Source organism: Micropterus dolomieu, linkage group LG03 (assembly GCF_021292245.1).
Source record: "Micropterus dolomieu isolate WLL.071019.BEF.003 ecotype Adirondacks linkage group LG03, ASM2129224v1, whole genome shotgun sequence".
Classification (NCBI taxonomy): domain Eukaryota; kingdom Metazoa; phylum Chordata; class Actinopteri; order Centrarchiformes; family Centrarchidae; genus Micropterus; species Micropterus dolomieu.
In genome coordinates this window covers 28,250,775-28,276,969 of record NC_060152.1, presented here as the reverse complement: position 1 = coordinate 28,276,969, position 26,195 = coordinate 28,250,775, and the positions used below count along the sequence as shown (strand labels likewise).

The 26,195-nt window shown below is 40.2% G+C and overlaps 1 protein-coding gene across 4 annotated transcripts; it reads right to left on the bottom strand.

Moving 5' to 3' along the window:
• Positions 1–8,774: 8,774 nt before the first annotated feature.
• Positions 8,775–25,929, bottom strand: fbxl4 (F-box and leucine-rich repeat protein 4). 4 transcript variants are annotated; one of them, XM_046045307.1, is made up of 9 exons: positions 25,812–25,929; positions 23,744–24,379; positions 21,783–22,119; positions 19,743–19,987; positions 19,250–19,463; positions 17,038–17,109; positions 14,761–14,885; positions 14,125–14,312; positions 8,775–12,970 (listed from the first exon to the last, which is right to left on the bottom strand). In XM_046045307.1, the coding sequence occupies exons 2-9, from the start codon at positions 24,238–24,240 to the stop codon at positions 12,807–12,809; spliced, it is 1,842 nt and encodes a 613-aa protein (XP_045901263.1). In that variant the 5' UTR covers positions 24,241–24,379; positions 25,812–25,929; the 3' UTR covers positions 8,775–12,806. The 4 variants fall into 4 exon arrangements, with proteins under 4 accessions (XP_045901263.1, XP_045901264.1, XP_045901265.1 ...); XM_046045308.1 differs by lacking the exon at positions 25,812–25,929 and adding an exon at positions 25,711–25,805; XM_046045309.1 differs by lacking the exon at positions 25,812–25,929 and adding an exon at positions 25,558–25,658.
• Positions 25,930–26,195: the final 266 nt, after the last annotated feature.

Here is a 26,195-nt window from a genome sequence, read left to right as displayed (position 1 = left end):
AGTCTATTTGAAAAGAAAAAAAAATAACAAGGCCTTTAAATTTCTTCCTAAAACACATTTTAGTGACATTCCAAAAATTGCAGCATATGATCAAAATTATTATTATTATTATTATTATTATTATTATTCACCAGGTGTTATTTTAATTTGTTGTGAGGTCGTAGCCATGCATTTCATTTCAGCCATTTTGTTCATCTTCGTTGCTTTATTTCATGGGGGAAATTGTTCGTAGACATTTTATTTTATTTTTTATTAGTATTGTTAATGAGATTGTAATTTATTATACAATGGCTTTTATAGATGACACAAAGTGCGAGATATATATGAAATGACACCGAGAAGGCTTTTGTTTTGTAGGGAAGAAGAGGGACATATTTTTAATTTTTCAGCGGGATTGCCACAGCCTGGACCGTCACAGCTAAATGTATATACATCTGTTCTCCGTACAGTAGCTTGCTTTTTCGTTTTATGCAAAAACAGATATCCAGGGACTTGGTTTTCTTTCCCCTCCTGATTTGTTTCTCCTGCAGAGAACAACAAGCAGAAACGATCACTAAAATCTTTCCTCAGTAGCTTTAATGAATCGATCCACCTCATAATTCACTGGAAACTCAAGTTGTGGGATGTAGACCTGTAGCAATCCGACGCCGTTTTCTTGTTGTTTTGTTTCATTGCTTGTTAAACCAGTCGTTTGATTTTTTTGGGGGGGTGGGGGGTGGGGGGGGGGATATAGGCTATATCATATTCACTGGCTGAACTTGGGGTAGATAAAGCAGAGGTGATAAATGCCTGTAGGTGTTTCTGATCACTTGATACACGAACAACGGACTTGCACATTTTTAAATAATGGGGTTGATATTAAACAGCTTTTTTCCAACGTCGAGGCTAAATGTATTTTTTTTAATCCTGCAAACCAAAACGCTACTGCAGTGACTTCACTATCTGCTTGACATCTGTGGTGTTTAAAATATTCGTCTTGTTTTGAGCCCGTTCGTTTGGGTGGAATTAATGGCTGAGAGAAAATCAGGGCTGATGAATGGAGGATTGTGAGCTGATGATGTGGGGTTTCTGCCCCAGGCTGCTTTTAAATGGACTGACTTTGGCTTTGAAAACCACAGCTTCCATCCAGGGTTAAATTAGGGGTTCCCAAAGTGGAGTCCGAGGACCAGTGGTGGTCCTTAGAAGGAGGGAAAGGGGTCCAACATGGTGATATTTTGATTTGACCGCTATTTTATTCTGAACTAAAGGTTTTACTTTCTACGTTGCACACTCACAATATTGTGAACTAAAAAAGAACCATTTAGATAATGTCACATTTTTTTTTTAGCATTTTAAAATGTATTTTAGCCTCTAAAGTACTACTTTACATCAAGTCTAAGGTTTAAGATGCTTTTTCTGTAGCTTCATCCAAGGCAAAAAGCAAACAAACAAAAAAAACACTCATGCTTATACATGCTTTTTGACTTCAGGAGACAAAAAAATGTATTGTTTTTCTCCTTTTGGGCTGTAAATCTCATGCCATTTGGACAGATGAGGTTGAGCCCTTTAAACTGAACAAAATAACCCGGACTTTAAAAGCATCATAGGTTGTAAGATTTCAGTCTCCTGTTAAAAAAAAAACTGTTCGGGTTTAATTTTATCCCCAAGACATTCCCATCAAAACAGAATGTTCTGGATCAGTGGATATCTTACAAGGAAACTCCACTCCACAAAATTTCTATGAGGGGGACAGTGATATTGACAGTGGCGACCCTGATGGTATTTTCCTCTTACCTAGTGGTAGTCATTTCTCTATAATATTCCCATAGGAACATGTGGTGTGATATTTGTATGACCGTCTCTCTAAAATCTAGTTCTAGTTCTTTTTTTAAATAATTTTATTATGGAGCTGACAGCCTAAACGCAGAGCTTCTATTTCCCTGCCACTTCCTGCTTAACTACAAAAAAGAACAATGTGTTGCCCTGTGTGGCTGTCATAATAATATTAATTACAATCGGATTCTTCTCCATTTCAGTCGACGGGCTATCAGTTCCTGTTCTGATGTTTGCAGCAGTGCAGAGTGTGAAAAGACCAGCCTGTATGGGTGAACTGACAGTGAGATTTACATGCCTCAGCATTACTAGGCAAACAAGGGGGGTCGATTGGGAATCGATAGCTGATCAGTTATTGACGTAATTAGGTTATACACAAGAAAACATAGGCTATGGGGTGCTCTTTTGAATTAAGAGAATGAATATAGCACCTTTACCTGATGCAATGAATCAATTCCTGTTTAAGTGTGGTTATCCAACCATGTCTGCAGTGACAGATGTTATTATTTTTATTATTATTTTTGGACAGAATAATGAATGTCTTCCCCTTGTGAAAAATGGACCGTAATATTCTCAAAATACTCAAAGACCAGAGTCTGACATTTCTTATTCAAAAGTGAGATTTTAGTAGGCCTACTAACCTTATTGGACTTGATAGTATTTTTAATAAACTGCAATATGGTTCATTTGCTTCAATATGGGATAATAAGCACAGTCGATAATATGCCTCTAAAATACAGCAGGCCTAGTTGTTACTGATTACATCACTTTCACGCGCTGCTTTGTTGTCGAAGCGGGGAAATAAAAGACGTCGCTCTCTGCATCATCATCATCGTTTGACCTGCCATTTGGATGTCTGGCACGAAATGACACCCGGAAATAAAGCCCTCTCTCTGAGCTCTGAAGTAGACTTTGGTGAAGCCCAGTAATCAAAAAAGTGCGCCCTCGTGCCCTTCATCTGCTCTCTAGCAGATGCAATTAATAGCGCATTGCGTTAATTACACATTCCTTTTTATTTAGGTGACTTGAAATTTCCCATTAGACTCACAGGGAAGACATAAAAAAAACACCACTCCACTGTTGTGGTGCTGAGCTGTGAAGATGCACAGAGGGGCATAGTCGGTACTCTAGCGCCATCTAGCGACCCCAGGGTGAGTCCAAGCTGTTGCATCATTTTATTGTCCGCAAGGGTTGGGTCAAAAATATTTAACATATTCCAATCTATCCTATTTCATTCACTTCTGACAGAAATATGTAAGATAACGGTGACGTTTGTTGTCTGATGGAGATGTTGAAACATTTAGGAATGATATATTGAACGTGATAAAGATGCATATTACAAGATTAGTCTGCAAAGCAATGTAACAGGATAATAAAACAACATCTAATAAGGTCAGTAGACAGCAGGTCTTTGTAAAACTAAATTACACTTGCCGATATGTATCACCACATTCTGGACTCAACTAGTGCTGAGACAATTAATGAATCAATCCATTAGTTGACAGTCAGAAAGGTGTCAACAATTGATTTATTGTTGAACCTTTAAATGGCCACAGCCAGTGGTTAATTCATTTCTCCGTTTACAGTAAAAGTACACTTTCAACTACCTGCATAGATAATTCCTAATTCAAGTAAAATATTTTGGTGACACGTATCACTTTTTATTTTATTAAGAGCAAAGTGTAAATCTTGAGACATGAAACCTTTCACATATATCTTAAACATTAAATAGTTGTTAAAGATGAAGAAATAAAATGTTAAAAAAATAACCAATGGTCATACAAAAAATTAGAAAAGGTCAATGCGCAGTTTAGTCTCTATAGAACTAGATCAGACCTGCTCATCAATCAGCTCTTTAAATGTTTGCAGATGATTGCTGTATTTACTGGTTACTGTTAAACTTGACTTTATTGACTCATTATTACCAGTGTTAGCACGTTAACCCCAGATTTACTTTATTTTGACTGAAAATATTTCTTGTCAGAATAATGATACTGATGCACCAATTTCAATGAATGCACAGTGGAATAACATTAAATTTATCAAACGACAACAGAAAACTGTATTTCACAGCAAAATTCTGTTTTAACTTGGCTATTAATAGACGTTTTAATGTAACTCATTGGTAGAGCATGTTTTACTACAACGTTATCAGACTCTTGGTGGGTATTCATTTATATCATTCTGTTCAGTAAACCCTCTAAAAAACAAACTAGATTTACAAAGAAAATAAATTCCTATGAAAACCCCTGAAAACTGTGGTGCACCCTGGGGAAGTTGTTTTTTCAACAAGGTATCACAAGCATAGGTGTCATTTACACTGGGGACACTGGGGACATGAACCCACCACTTTTTGAAATGTCTGATTTTGTAAAAGTTTTCTGAAAATTAGTTGCAACAAGAAATGTTAAATAACAAATAAAAATTCTATGAGAAATGTTTACTTGCACAATAGGAAAACATGAAATGCAAAGTAAATATAGAAGAAACAGATCTGCCTTGTCCAAAAAAAGTAACTTAGGCTAACAAACAAGCTACTGATTACTGCATTATATTTGACAATATTTTTATATTCCGAATTGTCACCGGCCACATGAATTTTGATTCCCTTCATATAAATAAATTGGTGCAGAAAATGACTCTAGAATACAGAAAGTAAAGAGTTTAATGCTCAAAATCTTCTGGGGGAGAAATCCCCAGACCGCCCCCCCCCCCTTGTCTTGTTATTGTGACTCCAATATTGTGCATTGTCACGTCTCGTGGATTAAGTGTTTCGTCGCACCCCTAATCTGAGCCCTTAAATTTCCCCAGCCCTTTTCAACTCAAAGTGACGCCCTTGATCACAAGTCTATCAAACAACAGAGAAGACCACTAAAAGGTTAAGTCATCTATCAAGCAAAAATACATTTGTCAGTTGGACATTGTTGTAAATTAAATATCTTTAGGTCTTGGACAAAACAAGCAATAGGCGTTTTTTATTGGATACATTTGACATGTCACAGTAAAGGCACATGTGCAAATAATACCATGAATGATTGCTGGCTCACTATCACACTGTCATGGCTTACTGGGATTCTTGAATAGAACAGAGCCATCGTTAATAATGTGATTAGTAACACCTGACATTTTACTAGTCTTAGCAATTTATAGCAAAAATAACTGACTGATTAATCAATAACAAAAACAATTGTTAGTTGCAGCCGGTTAACACTAAAAATATAGCACAGATAATAACGCCAACCCATAGTTTTAACTCCACCTCTCTGCCTTGCAGATTAATGCTTATTGTTGCAACGTGCCGCTGTATAAGTGACATGCTGAATGTGAAATGACATCTCGGCCTGTAAAGCCTGTTCAGGCAAGCTGGAAACATCATGCAGGTCAGCTCAAACGGTTTAAAGTGTCTTTTACACATATTTTTATCAAGCTATCAGGATTACTATATACTCTTTACTTAAAAATGCTTAATCTGTAAGAAAACCTCTTTTATTTTCATGTTGTTGATTGACAACATTATTTGATTCAATAACAGAGGTGGCCATTGTGGTTAATGAAGTGGGACATACAGTATAGTTTCTAGTGTCAAGACATGGCCAAATGAAATTCAGCACATTCAGCCCTGTGACAAAAACATTTTACTTGTTAGAACAGTGAAACAAGTGAAATTGTAATTGATCCACAGGCAGATATATTGCTGTCTGATGTTAATACATAATCTTAACTCAGATCACTTAATATCATTTAACACTGTGTGTAACCACACAATGTTTCAATATGATTTCCTGGGGTGTAATTAATTTTGAAAATGAATGGTTTTGTGACTAACTTTATTTAGCCAACAGCAAAGTTTCCCTGTCAAACATCATGTCCATCTCTGAATCATGTGAGGATGAATCAGCCTTCTGTATCAATCACTCATTCAATCTGTCTCCCCCCCCCCCCAAACACACACACACACACTCCTCCTCTTCCTCCCCCCCAGCTCACAGATAACAGTGATACAAGCTCACAAGCTGAACATAATTCCACCATTTGACATTGTTGTTCTTCAATCTCACTCAGATGCATCGGAGCTAATTACACTTTGCACACTTAAGTACACAAATGCGTGTGTGCGTTCATTTGTAAACGAGTTATTGTTTAATTATAACTTCACATGAACTTTGCTGATCAGCGGGGCGAATCGTGTCTCCCCTTCAGCGCATAATTATTCAGGCTGTAATTGCTCGGCCTGTTTGTGAAACATGCTCATCTCACAGCAAGGCCATCTTACACAGCTTCTGAGCCAGATCCTCTTTGAGAACGCCCATGAGCCCCTAAATGGTTTCTGTTTCAGGCTGCTGAAAGAACAGGAAGCTTTAGATGGCCATTAAAGTTCAAAAGTAACAAAGATAATCAGAAAGCAAAAGGTTAAAGTTTACCTGGTACGGTGCTACTTAAAGTTAAAATGCACAGGTTAAACTCATGAGGCAGTGTTCCTCATCAGAACTGACCAAAATGATGCTTTTCTAGTTAAATATTAACCTATCCTAAATTTCTCACATATGTGAAAAAACAATCTCAATTTAAAGTCCACTTATTTGCTTTGGAGGCTTCAACAGTGTCTTCATCAACGAATGGAATCGACTCGTCTGAGCCTGTCGCCACTTGTGAGGCAGCTCCACTTGCTGAGATGTGGCTGAAAGGTCAGAAAAAGCTAGTAATTTTATATTATTTATTTATTTTACCAGGAAAGAAATCCATTGAGATTTTCTCTTTTACAAGGATGTCCTGGACCTTGAGTCCAGATTATTTTGTCAAACATACTGATCCCATGGTCAAAATTAGACATGCTAATGTTTTTTTCTTTACTTGAAAATTAAAGTTTCATATTCAGATTCACAGCACATTATCACATTATTACAAAATTATATATAAAAAAAAAAACAGTTGTCATTTTATTAATTAGTCTCTCTCTCTCTCTCATATATATATATTTTCTTACATATACTTTTACTCCATGTTTGTTCTTTTCCATGGAAACAAAGATGCCTTTGAAAACCGTGAATTATTCAGATGGACAGACTCTAAAGTGCCTTTGAACTGTCTGTGGCACTGAATAAGAGTTGGTGGGAAATCTGCTGGATTGCTATAGGATGTCGTTCTATTCCAGTGGTTCCCAACCTAGGGGTCGACAAAGTTGTTGGGGTCAAAACCCTATTTTTGGATTTTTTTTTGCTTTATTTCATGTGAAATATGGGATACTTTCCCTCTTCAGGCCCCTGAAAATCCTTCAAATGAAGCAATCTGAGAGGAAAATTAACACTTTGGTTGAACTCCCCATAGCTCACATCCACACTGAGCCCATAACCTGAGATGAGGGACCCCAGTTAGATGTTGGGTTTTGTAAAGGGTCACAAGCCAAAAGGTTAGGAACCTCTAGTCTAAAACAAATTTCTGGAATATGCCTCCAAAGAAAACCCAGCGATCATTAAGCAAAAGGACAAGCAAAGACTTGCTGTAAGGGGAAACTACAGGTTTTGAGAAACACTGACACTACATCTGCATGACTAGCATCAGATCAGGGTTACCAACTGTCTCAACAGTGGTGTACTTATTTACAGTAACTACGGCGGGGTATCACAGTTTGACACAGTGTACAAATGAAAACAGTTATCCTCATGGATTTAGACTTGGCTAAAACAAACACTGCATCTCCACTGCTTCAAAAAGCTACCTATGGATTAAAGTATTCTGATGGATTTAAGAAACTCAGCGCTGACATTCTCAACATCCTTAAAAACAAAAGAAAAATAATAAGTTTCTGACACAGCAGTGCAACGGCTGACAGGGATGTCTTCATTATTAGAGTCTAAGCCGAGAAACAAGAGAAGGAACATCAAGCCACATAATGATGGGTATCACAGAGAGGCCTCCCTCAGGCAGGTGTGAGACCTGTCGAGTCCCAGCCTGAGGAGGGCTCAGAGGAGACAGACCACAGCACTCCGCAGACATGTGTCTCACTGAAGAGAAGACTTCTCCGTGCACCGACGTGGTGCCGCCATATTTGTCAAGGTATGTTCTGGTGTCACTCGTGGTTTGTAGATAGAATGGGAAAAGAAAGAAAGGAGGCACGTGGCAGCCTAATGCCAACCTCCTAACCCTTTCCATGTTTACATTTTCATGCTGTATTTATTATCCAGGAACAATATTTCCATCCATATATTTCCCCTGCAGATTCATCAAGCTACGTCTGTATGCTCTTGAAAGACAAATAAAAAGCTGATCTAATTGCTGTGGATCCCCCCTGGATATATCAGCCTCATAGAGGAGCGTGACAGGAAGAAATCAAGCCGTAGCGCCGAGCGGAAAGCTTCCATGAATCACGTTTGTATCCGCACTAGCACGCAGAGCAGCAGCAGTGGTGTTGTTGGCTGAGGAATAATCATTGGGGAGGCAGTCCAAATTAATACTTCAGCTGAAGCCGCCTCGTTCTCCGTCATTAGGGCACATTACAGGGCCACAATATACATCATTAAACCAGGCATAAACAATTCATTAAAAGGCCGTTAAGAAGACAGGCTAATGTCACTTCTCTCTGTGGTATTAATAGACTGTAAAATGGCAGAGGGTTAAGGAAAAAGGATCATTCCGCCACTACTTTCCAGTCAGTCATCCTGACTAATGGCACCGCTAGTTGTTGTGGATTCAGCAGACGACCCTACTTTTCTCCCAATCACACTTACATGACTGTGTATGAAGCCTCCGCATCATACAGTAACACATTTTTCATTTGTTTTGTCAGTGATGGTGTGCTGTTCACTGAAGCTGGTGAGTAAGGGAAAGTAGAATATTAGCAAGTTAATTCTAACAATGTAGACACTTTGTCGTACAGTCATGTTATTTGTAATATCCATGTCCTTCCAGGATCAGAGGGCTGTAAGGATTGAAAAGAGCCACATATAGAGACGCAGAGTCCGCTCTATCAGTCATCAGCCTTCTGTTTATTTAAAATCTGGTGAAAGTGAAGCACCCAGTTTCATCAGGACAGAGGCACAATCTTTTCACACAACAGTGGCTTTTACACTGCAGCACGGGGAGCATCACTGCATGTCCTACCAATGGCACAAAGGTTGATCACACATCCAGAGCGGGAGAAGAGAGAATGCATATTCATTACAGAAAAGCAGGGCCATTCCAGTCACTCAAGGTAGGGAGCTAAAACACCACAAATACTGAAAGGTGTTGAACCAAACTGCTTCATTGGAGAGTGGTGTTCATTCTTAAATAGTCTGTCTTAACAAATAAACGCTGTTGCTGATAGTTGCTGTACACACTATACATTGTAAATTTCATTGTAGAAGTAATATTGTCCAAAATATGCTCGACATGACTGCCTGGATTTGGGTGGGCCAGGCAAATGTGATGTATGCATTTCTTGGTTTCCAGTCAACCAGATAGAATAAGATTGCTTTCAGCTTTAACTACCCGATTTCCACTCGCTGAAGTAATATTTGCATCATCTGAATGGGATGGCTGGTGTGTCATGCTGTTACCACACCCATTCTGTATAAAACACAATTCTGAAACTCTGAAAATAAACTGAAATTATTTCAGTTTCAACATAAATGCAATGCAAATGTTAACAAGTCCAGCATTTTGGCATTTTCCATCAAACCCACAATTAGATCAAAGGGTTGATATCTATTTGAATTCTGGAGATTCAGTACAATGATAGATCCGGCGGGTATTTAGCCTAGCTTAGCACAAAGACTGGTGGCAGGGAAACTACTAGCATCATGACCACAGCCAGTTTAAATTCTCCAAACTACCTACCACACAAAAAAAGAACAACAACTCATTGTCCAGTATTCATTTAACTGTTCAGTTATATTTTCTGTAAATGTTATCTTCCTTCATTATAGTCAAAACTCTGAATTCCACAATATTGATTTAGCTTTTTATGTGGCAGTCCAAATATATTAACTCTAATATGAAATACTGAGGAAATAGGTTTAGGATTAGCACCAGCATTAGCTTGCACTGCACAGTCAGAAGTGAAAACAGGTATGCTTCCAACAGCTTCGAAACTAACATTACACAGTGTATTTTATAGTTACGACAGCAAGCTAGTCACTAACACAGTGTTGTTCAAAGCATAGTTCTGTGCACATTCTTCCTGGCAACCCCAGGACAAGAACAGGACTTCTGAAATGCTACATGCAGTCACTGTCGCAGGTATTTGTCAAGTAGCTGCCCCTAAAACTACAATGTCTTGTTTTTACATTTTGTTCTAGCATGTGTTCAATAAACAAGACGCAGCTTTGGACTTGCTTCAAGGCATGTTTTTTTCTACTGTTGACGGAGCTAGCTAACAACTTTCCCCTGCTTCTCTTCCTTGTGCTAAACTAGGTTAAACACATCTTTCCAGTTTTTGCGCTAAGCTAGGCTAGACACGTACTGAATGTAATGGGATAAAATGAATACCATTCCTCTCATTTGACTCTGGGTAAGAAAACAAAACACGGTACTTTTTATGTATATGACAATAATGAGTTAAATAACATTTAGGGAAGTATAAATAAATATTATTTTGCATATTAATTACCATTTCTGATTTACAGTTTATGGCATTTAAACTGGTTATATATACACGCGTGGGATTAAAGCCCAAGTTTCTGGTATTACTTTGGTTGAAGGGCATAAAAGCAAAGCACATCATTACAATCTATACCACATAGACGTCACACCACATTCAAACAGGAGTATAAGGCACAAATATTGACTAGTAGCATGTGCTTAAAAGAAAACTTCAAGTTTTTTCAAAAAAATAAATGCTTTTCAAGCACTTCTGCCACCATGGCAGAAAATAATCAGGAACAGCAATACATTTTTCACAATCATACAAATACACAACATTCCACACCCAATAAGCTCAAATTTCTTTCTCTCAGTTACATCAGTGCTGACTGATCATTTGTGTCATGTGTGTTTGTTGTTTAAGAGCAACGGCAGGTCACCTCAAAGCTGACTCAGTGTGGTGTTACTGTCTGTAAATAGGTCTGCTGTGCTGGTTTCTGGAGCAAAATATGTGTAAAACAAATTAAAATAAGATGATATATTAAAACCCCTGAGATTCAGGACAAATACTGAGGTCACAGAGAGTATTTACACTGCGCCATTTTAACATACTACCCTCAACTTAATCCACAGTACTCCTTCAAATCATTTTTCGTAAGTAAGAGCGTAAGTAGGTGGCTGTCATCAAACAGCAGTGACAGCGAGAATGACAACAGGAAAAGCATGCAACATCATGAAAGCATTGTGAAAACGGTGACTTTCAAACTTTAAACCTTAAAATTAAATGGTCAAAACAATTACTAACAAAAAGAATGACCTGTATGACCTCAGAATACACAACTATCAACTGGTCTTATTTCAATTAACACTGGCCCGGCTGACCTGAACCTGACCTGAATTTTTGCTATACTATAAAGTGTTGAAGACTCTTACATAACAAAAAAAGTATACTACGAAACACTCTGGTTAATTTAGAGGGCAGATTTAAAATAGAAATTCACCTGGATCAGGCAAATTAGATCTGGTGTTTTTCTCTACAGATCTAATCCACCTACCCTGCCACGCTATTCATTATAACTCTTCTTGTATCACTGTATCATTATCATATCGATCTGTAGGGTAAATGTGGTTTACGTTGGTAAATGTGGTAAACATTAACAGGAGCACAGTTTAGAGACTTCTCCATATTATGCTATCGAAAATTTGAAAATATTACAAAAATGAATTGGAAACTTTGGATAATTGTTTCAGTCATTTTTTCCTAGCTAAGTGCCAAAAATCATTGGTTAAATTTACTCCAATGTGAGGATTTGCTGCTTTCTTGGATTTATATAATTGTAAAAATTGGGACTGTTGAACTGTCTTACTTCTCAGTGCTTTTATTTAAAATGAGTCGGCCTGTGTGCTGTTGATTTGACGCTTTGTGTTTTTTTTTTTCCTTCTTCTGCATTTATAGCACATGTGAAAATTTAAATAAATGTTTTTCTAGTCTGCTTTTTCACAAGTTCTCACATATGCTTTTTGATGAAAACATGTTGTCAGTGAATCTAAGGTGCAAGGACAGTTGATGGTGTGTTTCTTTTCAACACGGGATCCTTGTGTATGATTTTGCACTGGGTTTACAGCAGCAACACAAATTAGCTTGTGACACTTGCATCAAGATTTGGCTTGACATGGTCTACGGTACACTGTATGAAATAAGGCTGCATTCATTCCTTTCTTTTCACCTTTAAAGCTCCTTCAAGCACAACCACAATGAACTACATTTACTTAGAATTAAATCAAACTGGCTTCATGTTGACAGATGCCTTCAGAATGACCCTCATGCATTAAAACAGCCCACGACCTATGCACATTCTGACAAGGCACTGACCAACACCCTGATCTTTAATTATGTTACCAGCTAACATCAGTATGTGGCTTCCAAATCTTACTGTAGTTACTCCCACAGTTTCCAATAAGGGTTTGTTTCACACCTTTTTTTTGGCCCTATTCATCGTTTTTACCAAGATGTTCAAGGGAGGTTTGCTCACAAATGTCGCTTTGTTTTGTGTTTTGCATCCAGTACAAAGGCATATTTCCTAGCCTTGTGTTGCTTGGCAATACATAAGGGGTGATTCATATTCTGGGAAGATGCAGCAGCTTTACTGCAATGACCCTGATTTCAAGTGTCCAAACAGAAAACACCTAAAAAGTCTCACGTTCTCTAATCCTGTGACTAGGAGTCTGTAGTTGTATAATCCAAAGAACCTCCTCACCCAGTACAAGTGCTTTATTTACTGACCACTAAAAGTAGATCCTGTCTGTGATACAGACACAAGAAGGTCAGCAATCTCCTACAGCATCTGACCTGCCTCCTATTCGCTTTGGGGCAGTGTCTGCTGGAAAGCACTTCCCTCCTCTCACTTCCTCTGGAAAATGAGACGGCCCCGGGGTCACTGAGTGAAGCTCTTCTTGATGGCCACATTGGGGAAGAGGCCCGAGAGCTCTTGGACGACCCGCATGTCTATTTGCGAGCAAAAGGAGACGTCCAGGAGGAGAAGTTTTGGACAAGACTTCAGGAGTTTCTTCAGTGAGGCACCGCTCACCAACCGTGTACCTGTCAATTAGACACGTCACAACAGGGATAAGAAGACAACTTTAAAAGACATACTGCAAAAACACAACATGAGCAGGAAAATACAGGAGAAACAGAAGAATTTATTACATTTGTAGGTCAGAGAATCTGAAAAGAATAAAATGCATCGGCCAATTTCTGAGTAAATTTCTCTCCAATATGTAAATATATTCAGTATGTATATTTACAATGGATACATATTATAGAAAGACAGATTATATAGAGTTCAGAAGCAAATAAAATGCTTTATGTTAATCACTTGGACTACAGGATTTACTCTCCAGCATACAAACTAACCCGCTACTCTAGCACACCTGTAATAGCCACAGAGATAACACATCAGCATAGCCTGCCTGACTCACACTTGTCATGCTACTGTGCTGCAGAGACTTACGCAACTGGGACTACAGTGTTTGTGCACAGCAGTTTCCTGCTGTAGGGTGCTGTCGCAACTTTGCTTAGTGAGCAATATTTTATTCATATTAATATTAAGCAGATTATTTGAGCTTCTGTTTGCATTTTTACTTGTTTTTCAGAAATCTTCCAATGCAAACTTGGGATTTGGCTTACCACAGACATGTCCAATTGTGACCGTGCAATATCACAAATAAATGCAGTCATTCAGAAAATATTACGATGATACCAACAAGTACCTTTCACAATGTATATTCACAAGGCTATAACTGGATGTGGGCAAAGTTATCACATGCATTATTGTCTTAAAGGATACATACATGAAAGGATTATTTTCATGTATGTATGTGTAACATGTACACATGAACACTTGTGACAATGCAAAAAATATTTACATGCTTGTTTGACGCAGTATCTTATTCACTGATATGAGGCCATTTGTAATCAACACGACAACAGTGTTGACATGAGCCCAGTACACATATGGCAATGTTTGCATATTTGTGTGGCTTTGATTTTGTCCTCGGAGGCTAGCTGCTCTGGGTCTGTTGCAGTTTAAAATGACATCTGACCACGCCACACACTGAATAATGCTCTGCTAAATGTCAGGTTTATATGAAAAGCATATTAACAGCCACAGTTAGGTAAATTGATCATGATCATCATGAAATAATTGATGTTTGTGAGGCGATACATGCGGTATGTGTGAGATAAGAGCTTACCCAGTATGTCGAGGTGCTGCAGTGAAGGGCAGCTGGCGCCCAGCTCCTCTACGTCTGAGTCGCAAACGGTACGGTTGGCTGTGAGGAAGAGTTTGCGCAAGCGAGGCAGGTTGCGGGCGAGGTGCTGGAAACATCCGGTGCTGCTCTGCAGTGTGGGACACCAGCCCAGGTCCAACTCCTCCAGCATCCTGAGTAACCACAGACACCGGGGTGACTCAGTGCACAAATTCAGACATTCACTGAAAATAGATACGCTCTGCTTTGGCTCTGTGGTCTACAACTACGAGTTTTTTATGTTCATAATGTGTTAAATGCATTAAAAGGTTTCAACCTAAATAAACAGGGCTTAATGATTATACTGTATGTTCTGCCTTTTAAAAACAAATGTGGCAGTAATTTAACAACAAGGTGATTGCCTGGTCTCACTCTACATTTACATTGTGTAGTGAGACATCTCATCTGCTAGACTGCTTTACAGCACAAAGGAGGAGGACACTGCTGTTCCAGCACAGACAAGGCAAAAAAGTGAGACGTTGATGGAAAAATGACTTAAATCATGTTTATTGTTTTATATATAGTGAGAACAAGCAGAAGACAAACATTTCTTACGGCACTGAACCCATTGGTATCGCCTACCTGCAGCCAGAAACAAGCTCGGTTAGGCCTCGATCAGTCAGGTTTCTGCAGCGCCACAGGTCCAGCGAGCAGAGTGAGCGACAGCGAGCAGCAAGCATACTGGCCACAACATCATAGTCCTCAATCTGCAGGAGAAACAGGCAGCAGTAAACATCTGCGAGTATATGACTTGTAAATTGTTAATTGTGTGTGTGACTGTCATAAGCAACATTATCAAAAGGCAGAGATTCAGTGATCTCTCTTCAGTTTTTGTAGATATCTCTGTGGCATGTCATACAGTCACCGAATTCAATAACTTGCCTTTGGGACGTAATACAGGACTGAGAGAATGATGCTGTGAGAATGAAAGTAATGAGTGAGTCGGTAGCCATTTCCCTCCAACTGTCTTGTATATTTTGAGCAAACTTTTGAAATGCAGCGATAATAAAAAGCTGATTAGCTTTATCGGCTTGTTTGAGGGACATAACCTGACTTTCTTGAGAGAGAACAAAGTACTAACATCAAGAACTGATTTGTGTTTGCGAAGCTGTTATTGTTCTTTGGTGTCAGGTAATGTTGGCCATATTTCATCCTTTTATCCAAAGATGAAAGCAAAGAAATGCAATTTAGCCGCCACACAGCCAGTGTAGGCGCCTTACGCATTGAAATTACAGCATGTGGATTTCTCTGAGTTAGCAGTGGACAGTTAATAAAACTTTTGGCTGAAAGGGTTGCTGCCAATATGTATTTCCATTGCCAAGTGTTGCATAGCTTCATTACCAATGATGACACCTATGCCTTAAGAAAGAGCACAAGAGGAAACTGTACTGACTTTTCCCCCCTTCTCTCACTTGCTGCATCATAATTTGCCACAAATATCTATCAATGGAAACTCAGCTGGTGACAAGGTGGGTGGGTGAGTTACTGAGTCATTGAGTCAGTCAGAGGCTGGGTGAATTTGCAAATTAGACAGACAGTAAATGAGGGGAAGGCATTGGATGTGCCCCACCATCATCACCATGTTACATCAAACATTTACTAACATGTCTCATTCATTAAACTAATTAATATATGATCAAAATGATCAAAAAATAATGTACTTTAATGTCTGTCCATACTTTCCACATATTGTATACCATGCACCATGGTGGTCACATTTACTGGGCACAAAATCATAACAACAAACAAATATTTTTGAGAAATTTGCAGATTTGCTTTCTGGCAGAGATGAGAAGATAAATACCACTCTCATAACATGAAGCCACCAGCCGATTAGCTTAGCTTAGCATAAATACTTGACACGGGGAAACAAAAGTAACAATTTGCTGTTTACTTGTGTTATACTTACTAATAAAAAGGCACACCGTGTTAATTAGTGAGCTTTAGAGTCACTGGTAGCCAGGCTAGTATGAGAAAGTCCATGACGTGTTCCGTGGTGTTGACCAATAGGAGCACAGAGCGCCCGTCTGTGCACAACTGTAAACATGGTGAACTAGAAAGAGGAATGACGTTGGTGCTGCAAGGTGGAACTGGCAAACAGAGGAAAGGTCACGGCCATTTGTTCTTTCTTTTTCAGGCTTTTCTGAACACAAGACAACCAGTATCATTCACACCACTTCGGACGCCCTTGTTTGTTTACATTCTTGTTCCCGGAAGCCGGCACCCAGCACCTCCTTCACAACGACATCACGCAGGTGGTGAAAGACAGCAAGCTATGACTGGTTGGGGACCAACGTCTGTCATGTCTCTCAGCCTCATCACGGCAAAAATGTTTGACTATAATCGCCTGATCTGACAGAGTGGCCATTTTAAAAATATTAAAAATATTGTTTAGTCTGAACCTATAAATATATTCCTTTAAGCATATGTAAAAATTTAGGGCAGCAAATTTGCTTATTAAGATACTAACTAGGCTGAGAGGATCTATCAGTGCCCTTATTTCTGTTAATTGAGAAATCCAGTGTGTCAGGGGTATTTGTGCCCTCTGTTCTGTGTCTGTACTGCTTCTGTATGACAGTATGTGTGTATATTTCACTAGTGTTTTAACTGTGTTGTGAAGTGGGGCTGAAGACATATCTTGAGCCAAGGATGGACAATATTCACCTATATTGTGTTCACTGCCAATATCACTGGCCTCGTCTTTTTTATGCCCAACCAGTTTATTGTTAGCGGCTCATTTACTGCTACACTACTAATGTCGCTGCCATCTTTTGAATAAGCTGCTATTAAACAAGGCCACATGGAAGACTGCGTAGTTAACAGACTTTTTACTCTTTGTGTGTTTGTGTGTATTCTCACCCGCACACAGCTCCCTAGGTTGAGGTGTCTCAGCTCTATGCAGAAAGTCAGGATGCTCAGAATAGCTGTTTGCTGCAGAGACAAAAAGGAGAAAGTAAAGGTTGCCATCATACCCATATTATAGTTCGGCTCACTGGTAATAGTATTTAAGAACCTACAGCTTGCAATCAGCACATCACAAAAAACTTTGGCTGTATTCCAGCCACATGTTCAACACTAACTAAACTAAACCCCAGACATCTTATCTGTGTGTAAATCTAAAATGTAAACATTAAATAGGGCTGAGCAATTAATCTAAATTTTATCAAAATCACATATGGCCTACTTCAATTTTCAAATCGCAGAAGGTGCAATATTTTAATTTAATATTGTTTTGCTGCAGAGATGTCCTGGCCAACACATTATATTCTGCATGACTTAAGAAAGCATCTTTGTTGGGCATAGATTCCTGCAAAAATCACACCATAATTATTTTTTAATATTTTCAATATGTTTTTCAATGAAAATGAGAATAATGATGTAAAAATGATCGTTCCCCCTAGTAAATCATGTCACAATTGCAATATCAAACTAATAGCATGTAGATATATTTTCAATAACATTCAGCTAACATTAAAATAACAATATATGTTTAAATAAAAAAGTAACATGTCCATTCATGTCATCCAAAGTTCCTCCTAAGTGATTTCCTGTCTGCTGCCTGGGGCACTCAGTAACACTTATTGTATTTAAGGGAATTTAATATGGCACAACAGTTTTTACGTCTCCTCACAGAGTCAGGCATAGCGAGGACAGAGCCCTCTCCAGTGGCACTGCAGCTTGGATAGAGATATGGGAATTCAACACTGCAACTGACAACACATGTACCTCAGTGGCAGGAGAAAGTGTGAGACATGAAAGTGAAAGCCTCTTGGGTGTGTGTGTTTGGTGTGTGTGCTCGAGTCGGTTGCTGGCATCTTTATAAACGCCTCTTTTCCGTGAGCTAGCCATTTAATTAGAGCAGTGACAAGGTAATGACAGCTGAGATGTCAGGGCCTCAAACAGACACACAGCTCGCTCAGTCTGCCTGGGTATAAACAACCTGCGGCGTGATGCCTGGCTCCACCGCAGCAACTCGACACTGCCTCCTGCCCACAACGCCGCTCCGAAACATGACAAACACTGAAGAGCAACACCAAAACACAAGACAGTGGTTTTACACGTCAGACAGGCCTGAACCTGAACACATGCAGAACGTGTCTTTAAGACCCCCTGGACTCAGGGTTGATTCAGTTCATCTTAAAACACAACAACATTACAATGAGCCCAAAGAAACAAATGAGCAGCTTCTGGAGATTATTAGTTCTACATTATGGCAGGGGCCAGAAACAAGCACTCGTCTGTTGAGCTGTTCATAGACCAATTATATGCAAGCTTGGACGTGGGGTTGTGAGTACGCACGACTTGGCTGTAAAAGGTCACAAGCTAAAAAGTTTAGAAACCACTAGGCTAGACTAGGCTTACTGTGTTTAACTTTTATAGTACACTGGAAATCATGCAAGCTATCTGGCATAGTGTATATTGTTTTGTTACAAACAGTCGCAGATAAAGTCGCGATCATCTCTTTTACCTACACTAGAAGTTTGCTCTGCAAAAGGTCTTGAGAAGAAATGATTACCACTGCAGCAAAACAAAATTTACAATAGGAACATCCCTGAATTGTGAAGGCAAATAAGTAAGCAGTAGGGAATGAGGATAGACCATAAAATGTCTTAAATTTTGCTCATGTTGTTGTCAAGCAGACACACTGACGTCCATGCGGAATTAGCATACAGATGTGATTTATCCATCATAGTTGGGACAAAATACGCAGGTACAGTAGCTGGGAAATGTAATGAACAGTAAATGAAAGCAGTCTTAAAATCAAAAAACATTTCTGTTCACAAAATGATCTCAAGTCTCTTGCTCGCTGTCATAAAACCTGCCGTTTCCAAACTCAAGAATGAACGGTGAAGCTCAATTTTTAAGCCAACGTGGGCGAGGTGTCCTACAAACGCTCAGAATGATATAAAGTTTGAACATCCATGACAACTGAGCAAACTCACTGTACACACTCAGCCATTTCACTGTCAACTGACCAGTTCCCAAAATTCTCCACCCGCTGTATTTGGAAAGGACAGATGTCAGTGCGCAGAAAATCTGGTTTCCCAGATACACTATTGGCCACGCCTACCTCTATCTTAGTCCGGTAGAGCACCAGCCTGCGGAGGCATGTTAGCTTGGAGATGTGTGCGAAGGCCTGCGGGTGGAGGCGGTCGCAGGAGGACAGGTTGAGTTCTTGCAGCCCAGGACAAGTCTGAGAGATGACCTCCAGACAGGCCTCATTCAGGAAGTGGCAGCACGACAGCTCCAGGCAGACCAGGCTGAGACCACAGGCCTTCATGAAGCTGAGGGGAATAACAGATGGAGAGGGGGAGACATGAGCACAAGTAGAAAGGAATAAATTCACCCCACATTAGCAACCTTCTAGTAGCCCTGTCTATTTTAGACAAAAAGGTCCTTTTACATGATCTCTTACTTTTTGTCACAAGTTACAGTCAAATTTTAAATCCATTTTCTTTGTCTCAGTATGCCCCTCCCTTAAAATAAGTGCTTGTGAGTATTTGCTAGTCTTCCAAGGTCATCCCCCCTGTTTTCTAGCACTTGTTGCCCGCTGACAGTGTGACCTGCTGAAGCCGGTCAGTGTGAGAGCTCCGCGGCTGCCGGTCCAGGACAGGTTGAGCCTCTGGAGGAGGGTGCAGCGGCTCTGCAGGTGTCCCAGGGAGGCGTCACTCAGCCGGTCCCAGTAGGGCTGCAGACTCAGCTGGGTGTACTGCAGCGGGTCGCAGCAGTGCTGGTGCAGCAGCTTGCAGCTCTGGGCCAGACGGCTGAGGTCTGGCAGGGTCAGGTGGCTCAGTATCAGCTGGATGAGCTATGGACGGAAGATGGGGAGAGGGGTTAGCAGAGGAGAGGAGAAAGGAAGGGGTATGGATAAGGGGGGAAGGGGGGGAAAGGTAACACAAAGATAGAGGAGAGACAAAACATAGATCTGGTAGAACATAGCAGAAGGCAAAGTATAATACAGAACATGAAAGAGTAGTAGAACCTAGTAGAGAACTGAGCATAACAGAGTAGAGAATGTTAATTGCATCCCTTCTGTCAGGCAGATCTAAATAGTGGTTATCTGGGACACAAAGCACTGATAGCAGGATCAGCAGCGAGGTGAGCTGCTTGTTTTGCACCATGTTGGTGTGCCTCTCAAAGAGAAAGAATGACTGTGCTCGTGAATTAACAATACACAGTGTTCAAGCGGGTATCAGCTGACACATAATAGCTATATATTGTGTTTCTGAGACAAACACGCAGCGGTTGTGAAGACTGCTGTTAATGGCAGCGGTTTGGAGAGGAGATAAGAGAAGGAATATTAACGAGGACTGCCGGTGTTTTGAAGCTCGCCTCAAACAACATGATACGTCTGTATGGCATGAAAATGACTCTGCATCTATGAGTGCATACGAGATCAAGTGTCAGAATGGGTCAGGCCACGATGCACAAGTGTTTGTGTGAAATACTGGTAAACACAGCCTACATATACACTGAGGGCCACATAATGATTTTAGGGCTAGCTGCTGCTAATGACCATGGTAAGTCAATTTATCTAGAATCTACATAATATTGTAACAGGTGATTATAAGACTGTTTTTTTAGGGGGTAAGTAAACAAACTAATGTTAAAACTATTACTCAATTAGTTGACCGATAAGAAAATAAGTGACAAAAACGTTTACAATCAATTAATCGCTGTTACTGGATTAAAAGTCAAGCAAAATTACCAAACATTCTCTGGTTCCTGCTGAAATGTGAGGATTTGCTGCTTTAGTTGTTCTGTTCGGATTTTGGACATCTGTGTCAGAAATAAAATGAGGGTTTCAGGCCCTCAGTGCTCTAAAATAACAGCATTTTAACATGCAAACTTAAGATGCACAATTCTCCGTGAACTGTATGAAAATACATGCAGACATTCAGACTTAAGCACCAGTAACAGGAAAGCCTCCGACTGGAATGTTGCGTAGTTTACCGACAGGTACATCTGTAAATGTGTAATGTTCCTGCAAATAACATCATGCAAATGGAAGTTGCTTCTTTTTAAATCCAAAAAGCACCCAGACACCTTTGAGATTTACTGGCACTAGCTTGAAGGTATCCTGTAGAGTTTTTGTCCTCTAGTAGCACCATGGAGCAGTGATTTTATATGTAGGTCACTATTTTGTGTGCATTTATGTGCACGAGTGATGTGATATACAATCCAGCCAACGGTTTCACATTATTCCACTGATGGGTGTAGCCACTTCAAAAAAGCAGCTTGCAAAACAATTTACGGCAGAAGGAAAAGCATTCAACATGTTTTTAAGAGGATACACAATGAGTGAGTTTTGGTGAGTAACACTGAATGTAAACAACAACAACTTTTGTGCGTTTAACTCCTCAGGGCACCTTCAATGGCATCCACTTGTGCTGTGCGTGCCAGTAGGATTGTGGGACCTCCCAGAAGCACACTTTAATCTAATATTTAGAAAATTGGTGTTGGTCAAAAATATTACCATCCCTACCAGGAGTTACAGAATCACTTCTGAGTAGCAACTTTCTCATTTTGCTGTCCTGGTGTGTATCTACTCTTTCACCCGGGCCTGAGTGATGTAGTGCACATTGTTGAGGTCTGTTAATCACCTCATAGGGCAGTTTGTCAAAGTAGCCATTGCCTGTCCTCTGGTGCTTGCCGTCTCCGCCATGTCTGAAGGGACCTCCCACATCAGACAGCTCCTCCTCGCTATCACTCAGGTCGCTAATATCGATGATGGGCATCTTATAGAGGGCCAGCATGGGCCTCTCTTTTACCCCGCGGAGGATAACAGCGTCCAGCTCGGTGTAGTAGTCCAGCAGAGAGCTGTTGACCTCCAGACGCAGCAGGTTGGTGGGGAAGTTGATATGCTTGATGTTAGGGGAAAACTGGCGTGCCTGGGGTGTCAGCACCTTGGTGGGCTCCCCTGACCACAGCACCTCCCACCTGGACAAAAGAAAGTGTGCACTTTTGAGCACAGTTTTTCCCCCCCTAAAAATAAGCCCTAACACTGGTGATTTGTGGCCTTCACAGTGCCTGTAGTATTGTGCATAACATCCATTGGAAGTGTACATTTCTATAACGCAACAGTAGCACTACGATGCTTTATATGGCTTGTAACAAATGACCACATTCATAATCCATCAGGATTGCATACTCTGACACACACTTCACATCTTCAGCTGCTGGGTCAGTGTTTCTAAGCTTGTTTTGTGTGCCTCACGCACTGAAGCCAATGCACAATGACCCCTGTTGCCGTTGGACGACACCATGCCTCATTCACAACTTCAGATTGCTGGTCTGACAAAAACGAGCAACGACTCATGAAGGACAGCTGATGAGTTAGAGATTAACCATTGTAGCGCCCTCCTGCTGTCTACACTGCTGACCTGCAGAGATTAGCTAGACTATGACTCCAGCATGATTATAAAGAAGGACTCTAAAAGACTGTTAGAGTTTTTACATTTTTTGCAACTGGTAAACTGCAACTGGTGTCATTTCAGTGCTGTGCGGGGTTGTGCTGTGCATATGTGTGCACCTCAATGCTTGTTACAGAGTACAGAATAATAAAAGTTATGCTGATTTGATCAGGCTGGTTCCACAAAAGTACCATCTGTACACATTCCTGGTACTTTTTCCACAGCATCTCACAGGGTCATCAGAAGCCAAATTCATATCAGTCCGTTTTTCAATCAATTACCACTTTCTCATCTCGCACTGAATGATGTTCACCTTCCAGGTTTTACAAGCTTTTCATCTGCTCTGACTTTCCTATGTTTGATTAAAAAAATAAACAAATAATACTTTTTTACCAACTCAAGTGGACAAGTTTTGTATCCCTGGAACATTAGATGAAGAAAATGGTAACAAAACAGCGCTCTTACTTTGAGTGATGATTGCTCACACTGCCCTATATTCTTTTGCTCTTTCATTTTTCTATTTGCCAAGAGTGATAAAGCTTTTTCTACATAATTTACTTGAGCCAATACAAAAGGTTTCCAACACCCAGTTTCACCAAGAGTCCCTTCTAAGAACGCCAGCTGATGAGTTATTGGTCCATGTGTGGATCAATAACTCGTCAAACACCAACCTGCTTGCTGTTTTCTATTTAGACTATTATTTCTAAAACTTCAGGCTTACATTTGCACCTTTTTCAGACAGCAGAAACTTGAGTACAGCTCTGCTAGGGCACTGTGGAAGTTGAAACAATTTCCCAAAGTTGTCGTAAACATTATTTATACAGCACTTTATTTATTTATAGAGCAACAATATAATGATGTGTTTTACAAACAACAGAAATGAATAAAGGAAAGCCAATTCGATAAAGAATATAAATGCCAGGCATCATTTTGTAAGAGCATAATAATGCAAGTAATAAACACCAAGTAATTAAAATGTTTGTAATGTCTCCAGGGTTCATTCCAAAAACTAGAAGACTGGCTTCTACTTCAAAATTGCGCTTACCTGCTGGTCCTGCATGGTTTTCGTAGTAGTGTTATATAACTAAAAATTCTAGTGGAGAACTGAGACTGACTGATGATGACTTTCCAAGACAGATGTTTGTCTTTACCTGACATCAGTCGGTGGGTTCTGAGAGAAGGGGTTGTGAGAGCAGGCCAGAATCTGGACGATGGCTCCAGGGTAATAAGTCTCAAGCACTTCCACTGCTGTAGGGTAGACAGGCTCCTCAAAGCCCAGTTCAATATAATCCTGGCTGTAGAAGCCTTTGGGGGTGCGGCGGAAAGGTGGCGGAGCACTGGCACATTGTTCCCACCATGTCCCATAAGCTCTGAATACAGCCGTTTGGGTGAAGTCCCCTGAGCTGGGGTAGACGTTGGGTACTCCAGCCAGGTTCCACATGGTGTAGGACATGCTATTCTCACTGCCATAGTGGGAGCTAAAGTCCAGAACCTCCTTTGCATACTGCTCCACTTCCACACTGACAGGCAACACCGCCCGCTGGCCGGACTCCACAGCCCGCCGACTGGTCAGAGCCTCGCCTCGAGTCCCACTCCTGGAGCGTCGCCGCAGACAGATATAGTAAAACATGCTCAAGAGGGTTAACATAGGTAACTCTGGGGCTGATGGGGGCAGTGGGGAGAAACAGAGCCTAGACAGAGGAAGAGCCTCCACCTACTGGAAACACACTGGCTCAGGGGCCAGGGGTGTACAAAGCGCAGGCTAGAGGCCCGGCTGCATGCATGACCTGCGGGTTAGGCAGAGACAAAGACAAACATGAGTGAGAACAACAAGACAGCAGGTCTGAGGCACCACAGAAGACAACTCCTGCTTTAACCTGATACAAGATAGTAGATTCTAAATGTTTAAATCCATCTATTTCACAAAAAATATTTAAGGGGAGGTATGTGTTTCAACTAGATTTTAGCTAAGCATAAACTGGAAGCTTTCGAAAATATAGAAACACATCCACATTATAAAACAGATTCTTGCCGACTTTGAGTTCTTGAGAAAAACTTTAAGAGAACAAAATTATTTATCTTATTGATGGGAGGTGTAGCTTTTTAAGCCTTTTGACAGAAACGTGACTTCCTGCTGTAGGTAAACTACTGTCTTACTTAGCAAACAGCTAGCATTAATGTGATAAATTGTGAGGCTGCCTACATGCAGTTACCACAGCTACTATATAGTTCAACTGGAAAAGCAGAAGTGCAAACATGAAAAGTAAAAATGCGATAACCCAAATCATCTAAAAACTCCAGGCTGGCTCCTCAATGGCTGATATACTGCAGGTTTGGTTGCACCCCGACAGTTACTACATGCCTGTCAGATACCCTCAAATTAAGAGTGTCAGGACTGGCAAAACTGACAGGAACAAAAACCTGCAGGTCTGGGGTCTGACACCTCTACTCTAAGTTACAAGTTTCACTTGTGTTACAAGTTCACCAGTTATTTCCACTTAGTAAGCAATGCACATTTGGAAGACTTACAGAGACAACCTGTGATATAAATGCAAACAAGCAATGCTGTTTCTCAAAACACGACTGTAAACACTGATTTCAATCCCAAATTGAATGGCAATGCTGGTAAAGCTTTAGCACGAATCTAGCACATAGCCACTAGTGTTACTCCGTAATAAGATGGTTTTGTCAAAGATAATGAGAAATGGCTATGCTGTCTCTTAAAATGTCACAACTTCTCTGGTTGTAGTCCGTGTGCCGAGGGCACTATTGTGCTAATGTAGCTAAACTGTCCTAAACCGTGGCTAACTCTAAAGGCAATTACAAGCTTACATTACATTAACATGAATGTACAGCTAACTTAGCTACCACGGAGAAACTGTTGCTTTCTGAAGACCTTAGTTCAGTAAAAACACTAAAATGACCATTAGCTAGGGAAGTAACGTTAGCCAGAAAGCTGCCTCACCTAGCTAACGTTGTGTTATTTGTGTTGCTGTAAAATAGCTGCTGTTAGCCAACGTTAGCTAGCTAGCATACAGACAAGCTGAGCTGTCAAAACATAACTGTTAGCTTCCGTAATTTTAAATCGATCAATCAAAGAGGACAGAACATCAGTTACATTTACGGTAAACGTTGTTGATACATCCATTCACGAGGAGTAGCCCTGTTCTTCCCTTTAACAGGATATTTTAACCACCAAAACACAGTCCTGCCATTTACCTTGTGATGCCTTCATGAACAGTCGGACAGCACATATCCTCATAAAGCGCACATTATAACCACAGCCAACCAAATAATGCAGGGACTTTCGAAGCTTTACATCAACTACACTTTTTGAGACGTTATGTTTACAAATATTACTACAGAAGAGAAATTATAACATGTCCATCTGACAGTTTCGTTTGAAATTAGTGAGTAAACGGAGATCGACAGAGGTACAAAGAAACATTAAAGGCCGCATCCATGATTCCGGACAACACATGATAAACATCCCAGTCACATTAATTTAAGCCAGAGTCGTTAAATTAGATATTTAACGGCCCGGGTTTAAGCAATGCATTATTAGTTCTGGAAGAAAAAGCCAGAAGGAAAGAAAGAAAGAAA

Excerpts from the sequence above, each read along its gene's own strand:
- fbxl4 (XM_046045307.1), bottom strand. The coding sequence starts at position 24,240 with ATGTTAACCCTCTTGAGCATGTTTTACTATATCTGTCTGCGGCGACGC. Across the intron at positions 19,464-19,742 it reads ACACTGACCGGCTTCAGCAG|CTTCATGAAGGCCTGTGGTC; the intron begins GTCACACTGTCA and ends TATTCCCCTCAG. Across the intron at positions 14,886-17,037 it reads ACCTAGGGAGCTGTGTGCGG|ATTGAGGACTATGATGTTGT; the intron begins GTGAGAATACAC and ends TTTCTCCTGCAG.